Consider the following 21,004-nt stretch of genomic DNA (forward strand, 5'->3'; position numbering starts at 1 on the left):
TGTATGCCAATCATCAAAAATACTAGGCACTTGGGACATAAAATATGCAGCTGGGTTAGTTGGCAAAGTCAAAGAGGCTATTGTAAGAAGGGGAAAGGCATCCTTCAAAAAATGGAAGTAATAGCTTCTAATGAGGAAAAAAGGGAAGTCTGGAAAAATATGGCAGCTCAGATACAAAGTAGAAATTACGTGGGCTAAAAGAGAATGAGGAGTTCTTTGCCAGGGACTCTAAAGCTTCTCTGTGAAATGTATCCGGGAGAAAGCCAGCTAGAGAATCAGTGGGATTACAAGGATTAAAGAGGGATTTGACGTGTGGCAGGAGCCTGGGAGGTGGGGGTTTCAGGTTGCTGGTGGCTTCACTGAGAGGGCTCTAGCAAAGCTTTGGGTGAGGCTCTGGAGAGGTGACTGAGGAAGAGAAGTTTTAGCTTTCTCTCTATCTCAGTGTCTTCTTTCCTCCTCCTACTTCATTCTCTCCCTGGATCTGCCTCATCTTGCTCCTCTTTGACTTGAATGTTTCTTTTCTGCTTCTCTGTGACCGGATCTTGGTCATTTCCAAATTGTGGTGCCAAATGGAGACAGCAGAATGCTTTGGATTGGTCTCACTCTGTAGGCACACACGTTCTCACCTAAGATTGGTACTAACAGATGTCTGCACCTAAGTAGCTCTGATTAGGAAGAGGGGAGGGGTGAAGAGTGGCCTCAAGGTCCTTTGCTACTTCCACTGGTTTTTGGAGAGGGTAGACAACCTGGTCACCCTTGACCTAGTAGGGTTTAGCTAGGGGATCCTGACACCTGGTGGTTACACTTGGGAGGTGCAGCGGAGTTCTTAATAGCCCCACCCCTTCACCATTTACTTACCATTTATTGAGCTATTAGCATGATACGAATCATCTCATTTAAAACACACACCAACCCTCTGAAGTATCATTATTTTAACTTGACATATGAATTATTTATGTTAAATAGTTGTGAACTGATTTAAGCAATGGGATAAGGGATTTTTTTTTTCTTTACTCAGCTCTTGGGGCGGTGCCTGCCACATAGTAGGTTCTCAGGAAATATTTGTTGAAATAACATTTTGTGTGACACCTGGGTGGCTCGGGCAGTTAAGTGGCTGCCTTTGGCTCAGGTCACGATCCCATGATCCCTGGGTCCTGGGATTGAGCCCTGTGTCAGGCTCCCTGCTCACCCAAAAGCCTGCTTCTCCCTCTCCCTCTACGTGCACCCCCCACATTCTCTTTCTCTCTCAAATAATAAAATCTTTTAAAAAGGTATTTTGTACTTATCAAAATCATGAAACGTTGATTCAGAAGACAGTATCTTTGTAATAGAATTGATGTGGGGGTGTCTGGGTGGCTCATTCTGTTAAGCATCCAACTCTTGATTTCAGCTCAGGCCTTGATTTCAGGGTTATGAGTTCAAGCTGCATGCCTGGCTCCATGCTGGGCATGGAGCTTGCTTTAAAAAAATTGATGTGAGTGCAGTACTGCCAGCCAGATAAGCCTAGACTCAGTCTGCTGCAACTCTTGCTTAAATGCTCTTTCCCAGAAATCTTCCTGCCTCAGATACTTGGAGACCAAGTCTGCTGCTGAGAAAAATTCAAATCTATTGAAACTCTACTCACCTACAGTCATCCTAGACTCTATACTGGACACCATAAGGCCGAGTTTCTGTTCAAATGCGGCCATTTCATATTGAGAAACCACCAGAAAAACCACAAGATGGTGCCAAGATGGATGTTTGCTGAAGATGTCTGGGATGATGGTCAGTTTGTTAGAGAGGAAGACTGTGAGTGAAGTGGCAACATTCAGTGAATGACAGGGAGAGGGAGAGAGAGACTGACCAGTAGTTGTTAGATGACCACAATGAAGAAGAGAAAATGAGTGAATGGTATGAACCTCAAGGAAGCAATGTTGGAAGTGTTATGGCTTAGAAGTAGTGATGAAGTAGTAGGAGAATGTCAACCCTGTCTCTAGGTCCTGTGATATGTGGAGATGCAGGGGAAGTAGTGTCTTGAGGGGAAAACCATGTTTCATTTAAGGCTGGAAAATGAGAGTTTCCATGGAGGAGAGTTTGTCTCTCTTTTTAAAAAGATTTTATTTATTTATTTGAGAGAGAGCAAGGGAGAGGGAGAGCAGGAGTGGGGTGAAGGGCAGAGGGAGAAGCAGACTCCCTGCCGAGCAGGGAGCCTGATGCGGGGCTCGATCCCCGACTCCAGGACCACGACCCAAGCCCAAGGCAGACACCCAACAGACTGAGCCACCCAGGCACCCGAAGTTTGTCTGTCTTTGAATGAGAATTCTCTAGGGCCAACTGGAAAGGTCTGGGAGGGAAAGGTGCCGTGGGAATTTGGGTGGGTGAGAAAGCAGAGAGCAGTGTGGAAACAGAGAGACTATACTATCAGAGGGGTTTCATCTTGGATAGTGGCCAAATATGGTAGAATATAAAGAAGAGGGGTATTAGCTTCCCTCAAAGCTAAGGCAGGAGACTGGGACATTTGGAGTCATTATTTTGAGACTCATAAGGGAGTTGCAGAGATAAATTCAAAGCCATCTGAGTGATTAAACCTGGCAGGTAGAAAAGAGAGGGAGCAGAAGGTGAGTCGTGCCTCGAAACGGCTGAAGAGTGAAAGCCTCTACACATTGGCTGACATCATGTGAAAAAGAAGAGTGTTTTCAGAACGCTTAGGCCCCAAACTTTAGTGGGCTGCTTGTTTTCTGATTTCAACATCTCTTTGGATGACAGCTTTCTGAAATTTCTTGGCAGGCTCTTGGTAATTCCTTTTTTTTTTCTTTTATTTATTTGAGAAAGAGAATGGGAGGAGGAACAGAGGGTGAGAGAGAGGGAAGGGATGCCCCACTGAGCATGAGATTCTGTCTCACAACCCCGAGATCATGACCTGAGCTGAAATCAGTAGTCAGACATTTAACCAACTGAGCCACCCAGGCACCCCTCTTGGTATTTCTTTTAGATCATTCTTCTTGATCCTCCTAGAATTCATTAAGGTGTGTGTTCCTTGAGACCACGGATCAACCATGTCTGTCTCTCAGATGCCCCTCTATTTCTGTCTCTGCCCATTTGACATGTTTTCATAATGGGAATAAAGGAAGTGAGGCATTTGAAGATCAGAGATTTTGAGGTGGAGAAGAGGGAAATTGAGGAAGCATATGTTGATGTCCTCACTTCCTGTACAATGGAAAGCATGGTCAATGGCTGAAGGTGATGGGGGTAATTCTTTTTTCGTTAAGATTTTATTTATTTGGCAGAGAGAGACACAGTGAGAGAGGGAACACAAGCAGGGGGAGTGGAAGAGGGAGAAGCAGGCTTCCCGCTGAGCAGGGAGCCCGATGTGGGGCTCAATCCCAGGACCCCGGGATCATGACCTGAGCCAAAGGCAGACACTTAACGACTGAGCCACCCAGGCACCCCGAGGGGGTAATTCTTACCTCACATGGTTGTGAGCATTAAAAGACATAGTGCATATGAAGCATTTAGCATAACGTGTAGCTCAATAAATAGAAATTTTGTTTTTTTAATGTTTTTAAAATTTTACTTATTTTTCAGTAACCTCTGCACCACACATGGGGCTCGAACTCACAACCCTGAGATCAAGAGTTGCATGTTCTTTTGACTGAGCCAGCCAAGTGCCCCTAAATTGGAGTTTTAAAGAGCTCCCTGTGAAGAAGTCAAAGTCCTGATCGGGCACAGAAGTAGTCAAGGCAACTGACAGAGGTTGGGCCAAGTTTCAACTGGGAAAATGGTGTGGAGTTGGGTAGGTGGTGTGCGTCTAGGCAACACTCAGCAAGGATGAAAGCACAGACAGAAGCTGGGATCTAAGCAAGGACAGACCAGCAAGCTACTCAAGGTGAAAGAATAAACAGGTGTCATCACATGGTATAACCTTAAGCAGTAAGTTTTAAGTGAGGCATGGATCTTGGAAAACTGTTTGCTAGCTAGGGGGTTGCCTTAGACCCAGAGGTTATATCTTTCCACAGTTGAACTTTATTTTATTTTATTTTTATTTTTTAAAAGATTTTATTTATTTATTCGACAGAACGAGAGAGATCACAAGTAGGCAGAGGGGCAGGCAGAAAGGGGGAAGCAGGCTCCCCTCTAAGCAGAGAGCCTGATGCAGGGCTCGATCACAGGACCCTGAGATTATGACCTGAGCCAAAGGCAGAGGCTTAACCCACTGAGTCACCCAGGCGCTCCATGCAGTTGAACTTTAAAGACCATTCGTTATGACCCATTATGGAGGCTAGAGAGCCCGGCTTTGTATTTTTATCTCTGCAAACACCAGCCAATATGATTTCGAGTTTCTTTAATAATACTTAGTAGAGGGCGCCTGGTGGCTCAGTTGGTTAAGCGACTGCCTTTCAGCTCAGGTCATGATCTGGGAGTCCGAGGATCGTGTCTCGCATGGGGCTCTCTGCTCAGCAGGGAGTCTGCTTCTCCCTCTGACCCTCTCCCTTCTCATGCTCTCTCTCTCTCAAGTAAATAAATAAAATCTTCTAAAAAAGTAATACTTAGTAGATAGGAAGAGGGAATAAAGAAATTGGGATGGGGACAGGGACTGGCAAAGGAAGAAATGAATGGGGGAGCTTAGGATAGTAAAAGCCATATTATTGGAGTGTTTGATAAAGGGATGAAGCAAAAAATGGGAGAGTATTGTGTAGGATAGCAGACAAATCTAAAAAAGAAGGGGAGGCAATGGAATAATGACGTTATATTTGCTTTCCCTCCATCAAATATAGTACCTAGAACCCAAATATGTGAGAGCTAGAAACTTAATTCTAAGAAATAATATAATCAATCTCTAAAGTAGGAAGTAAACTTATTTATAAAAAACGGATTAAAACTGTACTAACAAAATAAGATGAAAAAAAAAAAACTGAGTAAGCGGCATTCACACAAAACATTTCCCTGGTTATGTTTTCAGTTCTTTGTCTCTCAGAATAAAAGATGTTGCAGTGCTTTATTTTATTTTTTAAAAGATTTTATTTTAAGTAATCTCTATACCCAACAACCTCACAACCCTGAGCTTAAGAGTTGCATGCTCTACTGACTGAGCCAGCCAGGTGCCCCTGTTGCTGTGCTTTAAATCAGTGGGAAATTTTAAAATTCACTTGTTATGGTATAAAAAAAAAATCTTAGTCCTATTTTCAATAGGTACTGCTAACATATACTAGTAGTATTTTAACAGTCACAGTTGCTTGACAAATACGAATGTTTGATGAAATGCAGTTGGCTAAATTATACTCTCTTGTCTAAGGAGGAACATTCCTTTTTTTTTTAAAGATATTTATTTATTTATTTATTGAGAGAGAAGGCGTGCACACATTAGTGTGGGGAGGGACAATGGGGAAGGAGAGGGAATGACAGAATCTCCCAAGTAGATCTCCCACTGAGTGCAGAGCCTCACCAGACCCGAGATATGACCTGAGCAGAAACCAAGAGTCAGATGCTTAACTGACTGAACCACCCAGGCGCCCCCAAAGAGGAACATTCTAGGGAAATAAAAAGAAGTCCTCAGCATTTAACTGTACATTTAACACTGTACAAAAGAAAAGAAGTAGAAGCAAGGTATATTAGTTTACTATGGCTGCTGTAACAAATTACCCCGAACTGGGTCACTTAAAACAACAGAAGTTTATTCTCTCATAGTTCTGGAGGCTGGAAGTCTGAAAAATCAAGGAGTCTGTTGGGTTCCTGCTGGGCCTTGCTCCCTCCGAAGGCTCTACAGAAGATTCCTTCCTTGCCTCTTCTTAGCTTGTGTGGGTTGCTGGTAACCTTTGGTGTGTAGACACATCCTTGCAGTCTCTATCTTCACATGGCATTCTCCTTTCTGTGTGTCTCTGTGTGTCTCTGCCCCAAATTTCCTCTTATAAAGACACCAGTCATTGGATTTAGTGCCTCCCCTAATCCAGTATGACTTCATCTAAACTTGATGACAGGAGTGCCTGGGTGGCTCAGTCGGTTAAGCCTCTGCCTTCAACTCAGGTCATGATCTTAGGGTCTTGGGATGGAGCCCCGCATCGGGCTCCCTGCTCAGTGGAGAGTCTTCCTCTTCCTCTCTCTCTGTCCCTCATCCCCACTTATTTCTCTCTCTCATCCTATTCTCTCTCTCAAATAAAGAAAATCTTAAAAAAATAAACTTTCACAGGTTTTGAATGGACACGAATTTGGGGGGGATACTGTTCAACCTAGTACAAAGGGGAAATGTGCTCTCTTGAAAGCTGGTATTACCAGGACAGCAAATGTACTCCAGGTTCATGAGACTACCACTGAGGATGGCAGAGGAGTGACTGGTAGAGAAACTAAAGAGAAAGGCAGAATTAAGAATTAATGATAATGGTGAAAGGAAAGGTCTTCACTACTTGTTTGTTATTGAGATTTCTTAGTATCTGTGTAGACTGGATTTCTGGGAGGACTCCCTGGCCTCTAAGTTGAAGCTGCTGATGTGACCTATGTTGTCAGAGTACAGTATTGCCTGTAGACAGCAGAGTTGCTTCAGAGAGAACGTTCTCTGTAGAGGAGAGGGTTATGCTATTCCAACAGAAATTCAGGGTATGGAAATGGGCAGCTCAGTTGTACTACTGATGGGATGTGTAGCACCCACCCAGACAGGGACCGATATGCTGTCACCATTCAGCATATTAGAATATGGTCCCTTGGGCACCTGGATGGCTCAGTCCGTCAAGCGTTTGGCTTTGGTTCAGGTCATGATCTCGAGGTCCTGGGATCGAGTCCCTCATGGGGCTCCCTGCTCAACAGGAAGTCTGCTTCTCCCTCTCCCTCTGCTCCTCCCCACTGCTCATGCACTCTCTTTCAAATAAATAAAATCTTAAAAAAAAAAAAAAAAGAATATGGCCCCTTCCCGGAGCTGGGTTTATAGCTACACCACTGCTTAAAAAACAATGTCCACGCTTACCCAAACTCAAACACATATAACACCATTTAAACACTTTAGAAACAACCTTGCCCCTGTATCTTACCACTAGTCAATACATTGCCAGACAGCCCATGTTGTCAGTATCCCTATCAACTACTCATCAAGCCTAAGTGAAGGCTCCTGCACTGGCCACTCTGTGTACGCATCTGACCTCTAATCACACGGGGACAGCCATATCTCCTGAGAGCCTAAGGTCATTCCAGTCTTCAACATATCTTGGCAGAGTCCTGCTCAGATCACTGTTCATTGTTCATACCTACACAGTCCTCAGCAAGACAGGAGATAGCTCTTATCTGAGAACTGGGCTGCCCCCACACATCTTTAAAGTTTTCCACAAAATAGCCCTGTACCAGGCCAGAACCCATAACCGGTGTATAGCACACCAGTGGACAGATTCAAATCTGTCAAGAACAAGAACAAGAACAAGAACAAGAGTCACACAGCTCATTAGCAAGTCCATATGCATGCTTGCTTTAGCACATCATGGGAAGGTTAGCACACAGACCAACACTTATCTGCACTTTCCCCAGATCTCAGTATTCTACAGAATGTACAAATCAAAGACCAGGGAGCACACTTATCCCATCATCCAGTAAGCCATCAGGAGCTCCACCCCAGAACAATAATCCAGAGTCAGTCCAGCACTCATCACACTAGGAGGCTTTCCCCAACAAGACTAAGGTCCATATTGCAGATTGCTTCTTAGCAAACCAAGAGAAAAAATCTTTTTTTTTTTAAAGATTTTATTTATTTGTCAGAGAGAGAGGAGAGCGAGCGAGCACAGGCAGACAGAATGGCAGGCAGAGGCAGAGGGAGAAGCAGGCTCCCCGCCAAGCAAGGAGCCCGATGTGGGACTCGATCCCAGGACGCTGGGATCATGACCTGAGCCGAAGGCAGCTGCTTAACCAACTGAGCCACCCAGGCGTCCTCCAAGAGAAAAAATCTTACACAGTAAAAGGATAATATATAGCACCATTGAACACCATACTAGAAAGTCCTTGTTGAATAGGACTGATAACTGTACTCACACTTAACTCATCAGGAAACAGCCCTCACTTGCATGAGATCCTATGCCTATATCATTATAAATAACAGAAACATAATCTGAAGCAGACCATCAAACTCCCATACCATCACTTAGCATGGTGGGAAGATTCATATGGGGGGGACCCTATATATATGTTCACCAAAGAAGTAATGAGCCCCTGTGAAAAACTGAGCCATGACATAGATCTACCCCAGCACACCACCATAGAGCCCATCTCAGATGGGCGTGTATAGTCATACCAAACTACATGGCCCACTATGAGACAGTGCCAACCCAGAACAGAGCCTTCACCCATGTCACTCCTCCACGTGCCAGAAGACCAGAAGACATTCTCTTCCCAGACCACATTTTGTGGTTACATCAGGACTGGGTATACCAGGACAAAGCCCCTGCAAAGATAAACTTAAAGCTAGATCATCACTCAGGTCATCTGGAGAACCCCACTCCTCAGCTACCACTGGGTTTAAGGCACATACCTTCATCCCCTCTTGGCACCATCGTTGCCTAATCCTTCCCAGACAAAGGTCAACATCTGCTCCACCAATGTGCACCCTAAGAGGCAGCATCTGCCCAGGGAACAGCCATTTCTTTCTTCCTCTATCAGTGTTTCAAACACAAGGAGATAGCCCAAACTAGGGGGCTATACCAGCACTTGGTGAACCAACAGACAGCTTCAGCCAAAAACAGAGCTTGTGAGTACATCTCTGCTCAGCAAATCACTGGACAGTTGGGGTGACCAGACCACTGATCTGCATACTGAGCATAGTCTCTTGCCTAGGTTAGGACCTGGATAGGTGACCACTTGATACAGACAATGCAACCCCAGAGGGTATAGGACTAAGTCACACAACCCCAATTTGGCATACCAGGAACCATCAGAACATGAATCATACCTGGGCCATTGCTCAGGATACTACAAGAAGGGCTTCCCTAGTCAGACCTGGACGTAGATCCTTGCCCAGTGCTCAGCTAGCCAAGACACAGCCCCAGGCCACATGCCACCACTTGCTCAGCAGAACAAACTGTGATGCTGATTCCAGCACCAACTGAAGCAATACCCTTCAGGACAGGATCTTCCCTTTCCTCATACCTAATGAGGCACAGGACAATCTTTGCTGAGGATATGATACTTGCCACCCCTCAGAACTGGGACTCAGTGTCCTTATTGGACTCAGTGTCCTTAGTTGCTCAGGATAATGAATGAGAGATTCAGTTTAACCTGAGACCTCTCCCTTACCCTTTGCAGTATGCCTGGACACAGCCCCCATCCAGAACCCTCTCTTCTATCTTTTCATTCTTTGTTCACTCCTTTTCTACTGGGTCCTTCCCCAAAGTCCCCCTTATAACCTACTGCATCTCTCTCTTTCATCCTAAACACCAAAGCCAGCCCTTTCTACTTCTCTTTCTATTCATGTCAGAGCTGAGCTATTTGTTTGTTTAGTTATTTATATATTTTTTAAGATTTTATTTATTTATTTGACAGACAGAGATCACAAGTAGGCAGAGAGGCAGGCAGAGAGAGAGGAGGAAGCAGGCTCCCCGAAAAGCAGAGAGCCCGATGCGGGGCTCCATCCCAGGACCCCAGGATCATGACTTGAGCTGAAGGCAGAGGCCTCAACCCACTGAGCCACCCAGGTGCCCCTAGTTATTATCTTTAAAAGATTTATTTATATATTTGAGAGAGCGAGAGTGAGCATGAGTGGGAGGGACAGAGGGGGAGGGAAAGAGAATCTCAAGCAGACTCTGTGCTCTGCGAGTCTGCGCAGAGTCCCACTCAGGACTTGATGTCATGACCCTGAGATCAAGACCTGAGCTGAAACAAGAGTTGGTTGCTTAACCGACTATCCCACCCAGGTGCTCCAGAGCTGAGCTTTTAGAAGAGCATTCTGTAGCTCTGTGTCTACCTCCTCTGCTGGCTTCTGTCATCATGCCTTAGTTACCACCTGCAAAGTTTACTCGTCCAGCCCCCTCACCTCCTGGACCTGGTTGGGAGATCAGACACTGGGTTTCAGCTTCCTCAGTGAAAGTGTCTCCTCCTGTAGGTCCCTGGATTCTATTCCTGCATCTTCCTACCTTTCCACACATCCCTTGTGCCATCCCATGTCCCCATGGACACTGTTTTCTAGGCCCCTGAGATCTCCCCCAGTGCCCTCTTCTTTGTACAACTTCCAGGTGACCTGTGAGGCTCCTCTCAGGCGTCCCTTCCCAAGAAACCCTGGCTGATCCCACCCACAATCCCTGCCTGGCCTTGCCTCTCTAGCACAATGCGACCTTGCATGCTGGAGGGGTGCATCCCTCCTCTTCTAGAGCTTAGGTCCTCACAGGCAGGAACCCCCTGTTGCTCACCTCAGGGTTCCCTGTTCAGGGTGCAGAACCTGATTCTGAACCAGCTCTTGGTAAAATTGTGTACCTCTGGGGCTGGAGAGCTGGGTGTTTGGAAGCAAGGAGGCAGCTAGGACCTGTGCACGGGATCCTGAGCTCCCAGGAACAGGCAGGAAGCCCTCATATTGCTGGGTTGGGGGCGGGGGCTGTTGCAGAAGGTGGGAGGGGCTGTCAAATCAGGCCTGCTCCCAGCAAGTGGCAGCAGGGGCCATCTCTAATAACCCCCATAAGGGCTCAGTAAATGTGTGTTGAATCAGCTGAGAGGCGTCTGTGCAGACTTAGTCATCATGAGAGGCATGAAGAGCCCTTGAATTCCCGCTGTTAGTAAAGATAATTTGGCAGGCAGAAGAGAGGGAGGTTGCATGAGCAGCTTGTAGAGAGAAGCACCCAGCTGCAAGAGAACAAGAAATAGTGGCCCGACAGTTTGAGGTCAAGTGCAGGGCTCTGATGGCTTCTGGGAAGTGGGGGGAGCCAGGTGCCTTCCTGTATGCAGAACCGGAGCACTCTCCATAGTAATGGGTGATACACACCCACACTATCATGGTGATGCCATCATAGAGGAAAGGGGTGGCGTCAGGGTGACCAACTGTCCCAACTTTCCTGAGACGGGGGAATTTCCAAAGAGCTGACACTTTCGGTTTGCAAACTAGGACAGAGCCCTGGGCAAACTGGGACAGTTGGTCACGCTTGGTGGCAGTGGATGGAGTATCAGTCTCAAGTGGGGCTCGCTTCCCCTCTGCTGTTTAGAGCACAGGAACTCAAGGAGGCATCAATCTGAGTTGCAGCCCCATCTGGATGTTCCAGTGGGGCTATGGGCCTGTATCAAGTTTGCAAGGGGAGGGCTTCCTGGAGGTGGCATGGCTTGGGCCCTCTTCTCTCTACTGGAGGGCTTATCCTAAGGGAGTTGGGTCTCACTATGGTTTGGGGTCACTGTGTTTGGCAGGGGTGCTTTGAGGGTTAATGCATATAAAAGGGCCAAGCGTTATGTGCAAGCTGCACGTGAGATACGCAGTAAGTCTGAAATTATCCTGAGCTGTTTTGCCACAGCGTAAAACCTAATGATCACTAGCGTGGCTCTGTGACCATGGGTCCCAAGAATTTCAGGGCAGTTTTTACTACAGTGTCAGCATTATTTTGTTTATTTATTTTTAACTGAGAATTAAATTCATATCACATGTAATTTGCCATTTTATTTTTTTTTAAGATTATTTATTTGTTTATTTGAGAGGGAGAGCAAGAGTAGCAGGGAAGGGCAGAGGGAGAGGGAGGGGAAGAGGCAGACTCCTCACCAAGCGTGGAGCCAGACGAAGGGCTCAATCCCAGGACCCCCAGATCATGACCTGAGCCAAAGGCAGACGCTTCACTGGCTGAGCCACCTAGGCACCCCTAGAGCATTTATTATTTTTTAATACTTGTGAGATGCATGGTTTGCACGTGGTCTCGAAGCCACACTCTTTACTCCTGCCCAGGGCTCTAGGGTCGAAATTCTGCAGTTTCCAATCTGAGAGAGAAAGCGCATCCCACCATGGCCCTTACAGAGGAGGACAGCTGGAGCTTGCACCTGTCCTCTCCACATACCATTCTGTGAGACAGCCTTGGCCCGTGATGCTTATCCTTACCTTCATGCTGTATTTTATTCTTCAAACTCTACATTTGCAAGCATTGTCATGTTGGATCTCTGGATCTTCGGTAGCAAGCCAACCGTGTTTTCACTACTGGGAGCTTGAAGTAGGGGAGTTGTGCCTGCTTCTTGTCTGGAGATTGGGGGAGGGGGCAGGGGGACTGTAGAACTAAGCTGTGCCACTGTGGTGTGAAAGAACTGTAAAGTGCCATCTAGACATACGGCATGTAGACATGTAGACCTATGAGAGAGGCCCAAGGTCTGTCTGATTCCAAAGCCCATGCTTTTGATGACTTCTCTTTCTCTCTTCATCAGGGATTCCTGTCACAAAGGGAAGCTTTCCATTTCATAGCCTTGTGTCTCTACTTGGAACTAGGGCTTGGCATGTTTTCCTTCCTTCCTCTCTCCTTGCCTCCCTTTCTTGATTCCCTATTTACTTTTAGTCCTTCTCCCTTCCTTTCTTCCTTTCCTCCCTGTTTCTCTTCTTTCTTTCCTTCTTTTTAAAATTCCTTCTCCTTGTTTCCTTCCTTCCCTCCTCCTTTACCGTTAGGATTCTCTCATTGTCTATGCTATTGTCCTACAACCCTGGGTAAATACCTCACTTAACCCACTACTTCATACAATATCTTGTAAAAACTGGACCCTAAGGTTCATATTAGCTTCCCGCTGGCAGCATTGCTGAAAGAACATGGAGGACACTCCCTAGCCCACCTTACAGGTACGTGGCAGACAGGGTGAGATAGCATACCAAGAGCTCCGCCTACAGGAGGAAAGTGCTGGGTATTTTCCGTGGATCTTCTTACGCTCCCCCCCCACCACCCGATTCATTCTCCACATTTTGCTGCCTTGTTCTGCGCCCTGGGAGACCAGCCCTTCCATGGTCTGTGTCACATGGGCTTCTGGTTGGGTTTGGCCAGTGGCAGGCGCTGACATGGGCTTAGAGGGTAGAAAGAGAGAAGTCAGATTATGTATTCTTTCTGTTCCCTTCCTGTCCAGCCATGGTTCTGGAGAGGGCAGCATTCCTCAATGACCACAACTGCTATCAGGCTACCTTCTTCCATAGCTCCTTCTCTTACCAGGTTCTAGTATTACTTCCCTCTCTTGGCCCCTTTTGGTCAAGGGGTATTGCCCTCTGTTACTAGTCCCTGAACAGCTTATCATCCCTTGTTCTCTTATTCCTGTCCACATCTTCATTCAGTTCATCTCGCATAAATCCTTTCAGTGGGCCATCTATCTTTTGCCAGGACCGTGCCTCATACAAGCAGGACAAGGAGCCACCCTAGGACTGGGGCCAGGATAGTGCCATTTCCATCAAGGCTGGGGTTCTCTTCTCCATCAAGAGAGAACACATGTTGTCAGAGCCATGGGTTTGGGTGCTAGAAGAAACAGTGAATCCAAATCTGAAATTGGAGTGCAAAAGACATTCGTTCATACAAGGCTCTTGGGCTTTGTGTGAGGAAGTGAGGTATGAAGGCCAGGCTTTGCTAGGACTATCAGACCCTAAACAAAGTGGATGGTACAGAATTCTATTCATTTCTGACTTACTGGTCTGTGTCAAGGTGGCTCAGTGTGCTCAAATCCAGACTTCATGGGAATGAACAATCTTATCTGAATCAGAGAGAGTGATAAATCAGGATATCATTTTAGTCCTTAGTAGGGCAGTGTGAGTACAGCGTATTTCCTTTGCCTACATTGTTCCCAAGCCAGCTATCTGGCAGCCTCTATGACCTCCTCGGATGATAGTAATCATCTGAGGTGACTATTGTGGGTCTCCTGGTTTGTGTTAATTGTTCCCATGGCTGGAATTCAACCATGTCTGTGCATGTCTCATAACTTGGAGGGGAGGCAACACAAAGCTATTTATTTGCATCAGTATCAAATCGCATAGGGCACCTGTGTAAAGGAGGTTTTCATGGGCACCGGGGGAGATATGAAAATAAAGAAGATGGTGCCTTATTTTTCTTGGGTGTTGATTTTCCTGCCCAGCCTTGGACACATGTATTTGATCCCTATATGTAGAGAGAAGCTACTGGCAAAGGCTGATGGATCTGGTTCCCCTCTGAAGTGTGATAGTGTGGGAGGGAGCACTCCCCTGATGTCTTGATAATTTGCAATTTCAGCGGTCTAAGGGGGCTACACTCTTCATACAGATGTGGTAGTAAGAAAAATTATGCACAATCTGGAAATAAGGCAAAAGGGTGTCCTTTCCATGTCATATTGGAACCTTGTCTAACAAGTCCGCCTAAAAATTATTTAATTCTCTAAGGAAATGTATTTTGTGTGACTTACTATTGACTATTGATTAAAGGCCAAGTCTTTATGAAGTCTCTGTTAACTCGAAGATTTTTGTTTGTAGGGATGCAAGTGATTCAGTCCAGTAGAAAAGACTGCACCCAAGGTAACAATTGTATTTCCCCACAGTCCATTAACTAGTATTGTATCTAATTTAGTAATCTTATTCTAGAATTATTTCTTTTAGTGCCTCTATGCATTCTTTCCAATTCTCCTTTGAATCAATTTACCATACTGCTGTTTCTCTGTCAATGAGTTAAATAAAATTGTTGCTAACTTTATATTTTGTACTAGTCATATTTTTTAAAGATTTTATTTATTTGAAAGAGAGAGAGGGTGCCTGGGGGGCTCAGTTGGTTAAGTGTCTGCCTTCTGCTGGATGGTGGTCCCAGGGTCCTGGGATTGAGCTCGGAGTCAGGTTTCCTGCTCACCAGGGAGCCTGCTTTTCCCTCTCCCTCTGCCATTCTCCCTGCTTGTGCTCTCTCACTCTCTCTGTCTGCCAAATGGATAGATTAAATCTTTAAATGAAAAAAAAAGAAGAGAAAAGAAAGAGAGAGAGAGAGAGAGGGTAGATGAGCAGAGGGGAGGGGCAGAGGGAAATGGAGAAGCAGACTGCCTGCTGAGCAGGGAACCCGACATGGGACTTGATCCCAGAACCCTAGGATCATGACCTGAACTAAAGGCAGATGCTTAACTGACCGAGCTACCCAGGTGCCCCTGTACAAGTCATATTTTTAACTTTTTAAAGATTATACTTTGACAGTGGACAATGGTAGCTGTGGCATGGATGAGGGACTCAGAAGATGTTTTATTGAGCAATGTGAAAAGAATGATGGGTGCTGTTAATTATAGCTGACAGATATGTTTGTGAGGACATTAGATACACCTCCTGATGACTCCCGGACATCACTTGGTGAAATAAATATTTTCCCCAAAGTTCCTGGTTTTATCTTGACTGTGAAGGCGAAAGGAAGTCAGAAGAGGGAAGCTGCCCAATTTTCACTGAGACATTTTTTCAGAACCTTTTCCTGAAAACTTCTGGTTGGTTATCTTTTTGCCAACTCCAACTCAGCATATCTAACGCTGACCTTATCTTTTGCCTCAAAGGTACTCCTGCCATTTTCCCTACTCAATTGAATGGCACCTCTGTTCATCCAATCCTTCAAGCCAGAAACTGGAAAGTCCTCTTGGGCTTCTCCTGCTTCTCCATCTTCTACCTATTATCAGTATTGTCAACCTAAATAAAGAAGTAAACTGAGGCAAGCTGGAATTACCAGAAATTGAGTTTATTCAGGAGTAGCAGAGGAATTGCAATTTGGAGAACCCATGCTGTAGCAAGCTACAGGCTAGTCCATCAAGGGCTGGGGGTGGGTTGTATTCATGGGCAGAGTACAAAGAGGGGGAAGTCCAGCCCCTGTCGAAGCAGTAGGTTCATTGGCTTGAGGACAAGAGAGATTCCTGGTGGGTTTTCATTGGTCAGGAGATAAGTCTCAGTCTTCTTGTAAATCAGACATTTAAGGGAAACTGGTCTCTCAATTCTTAAGTTCCATTCTTCCAAGTGTGTATCCATGAGATTCCCCATTTTGCATCCTCCAGTTCCATTTTATTTATTTATTTATTTTAAATGTGTATTTTTTTTAGTAATCTCTACACCCAACAGGGGGCTCAAACTCATGATCCAGAGATCTAAAGTCACATGCTCTACTGACTGAGCCAGCCAGACACCCCCTTCAGTTCCATTTTAATTCCATTTTATTTCATTTTATTTTTATTTAAAGATTTTTTTAAAAGTTTTAAGATTTATTTATTTATTTATGAGAGAGAGAGTATGTGCATGCATGCACACAAGTGGAGAGGGAGGGGCAGAGGGAGAGGGAAAAGCAAAGTCCCCACTGAGCAGGAAGCCCAATGCAGGGCTCGATCCCAGGACCCCGAGATCATGACCTGAGCTGAAGGCAGACGCTTCACTAGACTGAGCCACCAGGCATCTCTTAAAAATTTTTTTTAGAGTTTTATTTGTTTAAGTAATCTCTATACCCCACATGGAGCTTGAAGTCATGACCCCAAGATCAGGAATTGCAAGGTCCTCAAACTGAGCCAGCCAGGCACCCCTAAAGATTTTTTTAAAGATTTTATTTTTAAGTAATCTCTACACCCAACATGGGGCTCGAACTCATAAACCCAAGATCAAAAGTCACGTGCTTTACCCAGTGATCCAGCCAGGAGCCCCTCCAGTTACATTTTGGAGTGAAATTCATTTATATACCCAAGTCTTACTAATTCTGTCTCATAAACATTTATCTTCCTGTTACTACTTTCTCAATTCAGTTCTTTATCACCTCTCACTTGATGAGCGTCCTCACCTGCCTCAGGTTTGCCTTTCTTCCCACCCATTCTGCCAGCCTGGTTGATATCATGTTGCCAGTTTCATCTCACTAAAAGAAAATTGTAATCATGTTACTCCTCTGATTAAAACCCTTCAAGGGGGGCGCCTGGGTGGCTCAGTGGGTTAAGCCACTGCCTTCGCTCAGGTTATGATCTCAGGGTCCTGGGATTGAGTCCCGCATCGGGTTCTCTGCTCAGCAGGGAGCCTGCTTCCCTCTCTCTCTCTCTGCCTGCCTGCCTCTCTGCCTACTTGTGATCTCTGCCTGTCAAATAAATAAATAAACAAACAAATAAATAAACAAACAAACAAATAAATAATCTTAAACAAACAAACAAACAACCCTTCAAGGGAGGGGAACCTGTGTGGCTCAGGCGGTTAAATGTCTGCCTTCAGCTCGGATCATGACCCCAGCATCCTGGGATCAGCCTCCCTGCTCAGCAAGGAGCCTGCTTCTCCCTCTCCCTCTGCCTCTCCCCCTGCTTGTGGTCTCTCATGCGTGCGCTCTCTCAAGTAAATAAATAAATAATCTTTAAAATACATAAAATAGGGGCATCTAGATGGCTCAGTGGGTTAAAGCCTCTGCCTTTGGCTCACGCGTCATGATCCCAGGGTCCTGGGATGGAGCAGCGCATGGGGCTTTCTGCTCAGCAGGGAGCCTGTTTCCCCCTCTCTCTCTGCCTGCCTCTCTGCCTACTTGTAATCTCTCTCTCTGTCAAATAAATAAATAAAATATTTTAAAAAATACATAAAATAAAACCCTTCAAGGGAAGCCAGTGCAGAATTGGAATGGATAGAATTTAATGATGGAATGGATAAAGCAATACCCATGTTGGGTATTGAAATTACTTTAAAAAAAAAAGTACATCATTTCAATGTAATCATGAGGAAATAGTAGAAAAACAAAATAAAAAGTAGTTTATTTTGGGGGTGCCTGGGTGGCTCAGTGGGTTATGCCTTTGCCTTCGGCTCAGGTCATGATCTCGGGGTCCTGGGATCAAGCCCTGCATCGGGCTCTCTGCTCAGCGGGGAGCCTGCTTCTTCCTCTCTCTCTGCCTACTTGTGATCTCTGTCAAATAAATAAATAAAATCTTGTAAAAAATTTTTAATAGGTTCTTTTTTAAAGGAGGGTATGTATTCTTCAAAAATGTCTATGTCATAAAAGACAAAGAAAGAAAGAAAAAAAAAAATGGGGGCACCTGGCTGGCTCAGTTGGTAGAACATGCAACTCTTGATCTCAGGATTGTGAGTTTGGTCTCCCGTTGGGTGTAGAGATTACTTAAAAATAAAATCTTAAGGGGCGCCTGGGTGGCTCAGTGGGTTAAGCCTCTGCCTTTGGCTCAGGTCATGGTCTCAGGGTCCTGGGATCGAGCCCCGCGTCGGGCTCTCTGCTCAGCAGGGTGCCTGCTTCCCTTCCTCTCTCTCTCTGCCTGCCTCTCTGCCTACTTGTGATTTCTGTCTGTCAAATAACTAAAATAAAATCTTTAAAAAATAAATAAATAAAATAAAATCTTAAGAGGTACCTGGGTGACTCAGTTGGTTGAGCATCTGACTCTTGATTTCTGCTCAGATCATAATCTCAGGGTCATGGTTTTGAGCCTGGTCTTAGGCTCTCCTCTCAGCAGAGAGTCTGCTTGAGATTTTCTCTCTCTCCATCTTCCTCTGCCTCTCCCTGCCATGACCCACAAATAAACAAATCTTTAAAAAATAAATAAAAGGGGTGTCTGGGTGGTTCCGTCGTTAAGCATCTGCCTTCGGCTCAGGTCATGATCCTAGGCTTCTGATATCGAGGCCCACATTGGGCTCCCTGCTTGGTGGAGAGCCCGCTTCTCCCTCTCCCACTCCCCTTGCTTGTGTTCCCTCTCTCACTGTGTCTATCTCTGTCAAATAAGTAAATAAAATCTCTAAAAAAAAAAAAAATAGAAAAGGAAAGAAAATCTTAAAAAAAAAAGACAAAGCCTATAGAAATGTTCCAGATTAAAGGAAGCTAAAGAGACAAGATGTTGGTTCACAAACTAAAGTATATAAGGGTGAGGGGTAATTATGTATAATACTCTTAAATAGTTTAGGGGAAAATATAGGCAGATAGATAAAGCATGCAAAAGCACATGGGCTAAAAAGTTAACATTACATGAATCTGGGTAAAGGTGTTGGAAGAGGTCTGACCCATGAGCTAGACCCCATTCAATCAGAGGCTCCTTACCTCCTCTCCTATCCTGGGAATGTATGTTCTGCCCACCATTCTCACAGTACAGTGGAAGCTGTTCCAAGGTCATAGCCTTGAGAGAATAAAGTGTTGTTGAGACCATCTGGACTATACATGTAACTGAGCCCCATTAAGCCCCCTATATATACCTTTTTTTTAGGGGCACCTGGGTGGCTCATTTAGCTAAGCACCTCCCTTCAGCTCATGTCATGATCCCAGGGTCCTGGGATTGAGCCCCACATCTGGCTCCCTGCTCAGTGGAGAGCCTGCTTCTCCCTCTGCCTGCTGCTCCCCCAGTTTGTGCTCTCACTCTCTCTCAAATAAATAAATAAAATCTTTTTCTCTCTCAAATAAATAAATAAAATCTTTTTTAAAAAGAATTTATTTATTTATTTGAGAGAGAGAGAGACCGCGCTCGAGTAAATGGGGGGGGGGTGCAGAGGGAGAGGCACAAGCAGACTGTACTGAGCGCTGAGCCTGATGTAGGGCTCCATCCCATGACCCTAAGATCATGACCTGAGCACCCCAAGGCCTCTGTATAAACTTTTAAGATTTAGAGGCTGGGCACAGAGATTTAGTCATCTCATAGCCACCTAAGATAAGGCTTGCATGTAAGTTCTTTTGCTTAGTAAATCTGCCACCTACCAATCTATAATGGTCTGCCTCTTCCTTTGGTTCCCACTGCCCCTCTGTGTACCGAGGCCAATTTTAGATTTCACCTAGGAAGCTGCCAAGGTTTCAAATCAACAAAAGGTGTCCTTATACTACTTTTATTCTAGCACGCTTGCCCAAAGCTTGAAATTATCTCCAAATAAAAAGTTCAAAAAACAAAACAGTAGTACCTTTATAGTATGTGCCATAGCATATTGTGATTGTGGCTCCACTAGTCTGTGAGTAATCACAGACACGGACTATATCTTTTTTTTTTTTAAATAATCTCTGCACCCAATGTAGGGCTTGAACCTCTGACCCCCAAGATCAAGAGCTACATGTTCCATAGACCGAGCCAGTCAGGCGCCCCAGACTTAATCACCATTGCCAGAGTCTGGGAGTGGGTGGGTACCTTCACAGGACAGGAGGAATAGTAGGTATGCAATGCATGTTTGATAATTGAACATAAGCATTTGCAGTCGAATGCCGCACAACAGTTGTGCTCATATGGGTTATTTCCTGGGTGATATGAGGCAAGGGTTTAGGCAAGGAAGAAATCTCTGATGGTTCTCCTATCAAAGCATTTATGGATTTCTTTTCTTTTTTTTTTTTTTTAAAGATTTTTATTTATTTGACAGAGAGAGAGATCACAAGCAGGCAGAGAGGCAGGTAGAGAGAGAGGAGGAACCAGGCTCCCCGCTGAGCAGAGAGCCCGATGCGGGGCTCGATCCCAGGACCCTGGGATCATGACCTGAGCCGAAGGCAGCGGCTTAACCCACTGAGCCACCCAGGCGCCCCGCATTTATGGATTTCTTTTCCTTGTGGTTAGTATACCTTTTTTTTTTTTTTTAAAGATTTTATTTATTTATTTGACAGACAGAGATCACAAGTAGGCAGAGAGGCAGGCAGAGAGAGAGAGGTGGAGGCAGGCTCCCTGCGGAGCAGAGAGCCCGATGTGGGGCTCGATCCCAGGACACTGGGATCATGACCTGAGCTGAAGGCAGAGGCTTAACCCACTGAGCCACCCAGGCGCCCCTAGTATACCTTTTTTATGGTATTTCTTTTTTTTTTATTAGAGTATAATTGACATATAACATGTTAGTTTTAGGTATATAATATAATGATTCAATCCTTTATACATTGCAGAATGATCACCACTATAAGTCTGGTTACCTTCCATCATCATACAGTTACAAACTCTTTTTTTTATAATGAAAACTTTCAAGATTTACTCTCTTGGCAACTTTCAAATATGCAATACAATATTATTGACTATCATCATCATGTTGTATATTACATCACCGTGACATTTATTTTATAACTGGAAGTTTGTACCTCTGAATCCACTTCACCCATTTTACCCACCCTCCTTTCCCTTCCCTCTGGCAATCAGCAATCTGTTCTCTGTATCTATGAGTTTTGTTTTGTTTTGCTCATTTGTTTTGGTTTTTTAGATGGTACATGTAAGT

At 45.0% G+C, this 21,004-nt stretch overlaps 1 protein-coding gene across 1 annotated transcript in view; it reads left to right on the forward strand.

Moving 5' to 3' along the window:
* LOC125091434 (uncharacterized) overlaps positions 1-21,004 on the forward strand; it is a 67,841-nt gene that overhangs the window by 17,124 nt on the left and 29,713 nt on the right. Inside the window, exon 4 of the mRNA XM_047715096.1 lies at positions 14,360-14,401. Within this exon, the coding sequence (XP_047571052.1) occupies positions 14,360-14,401 (42 nt within the window). The remainder of the gene's footprint in view (positions 1-14,359; positions 14,402-21,004) is intronic.

Source organism: Lutra lutra, chromosome X, assembly GCF_902655055.1.
Source record: "Lutra lutra chromosome X, mLutLut1.2, whole genome shotgun sequence".
Lineage (NCBI taxonomy): Eukaryota > Metazoa > Chordata > Mammalia > Carnivora > Mustelidae > Lutra > Lutra lutra.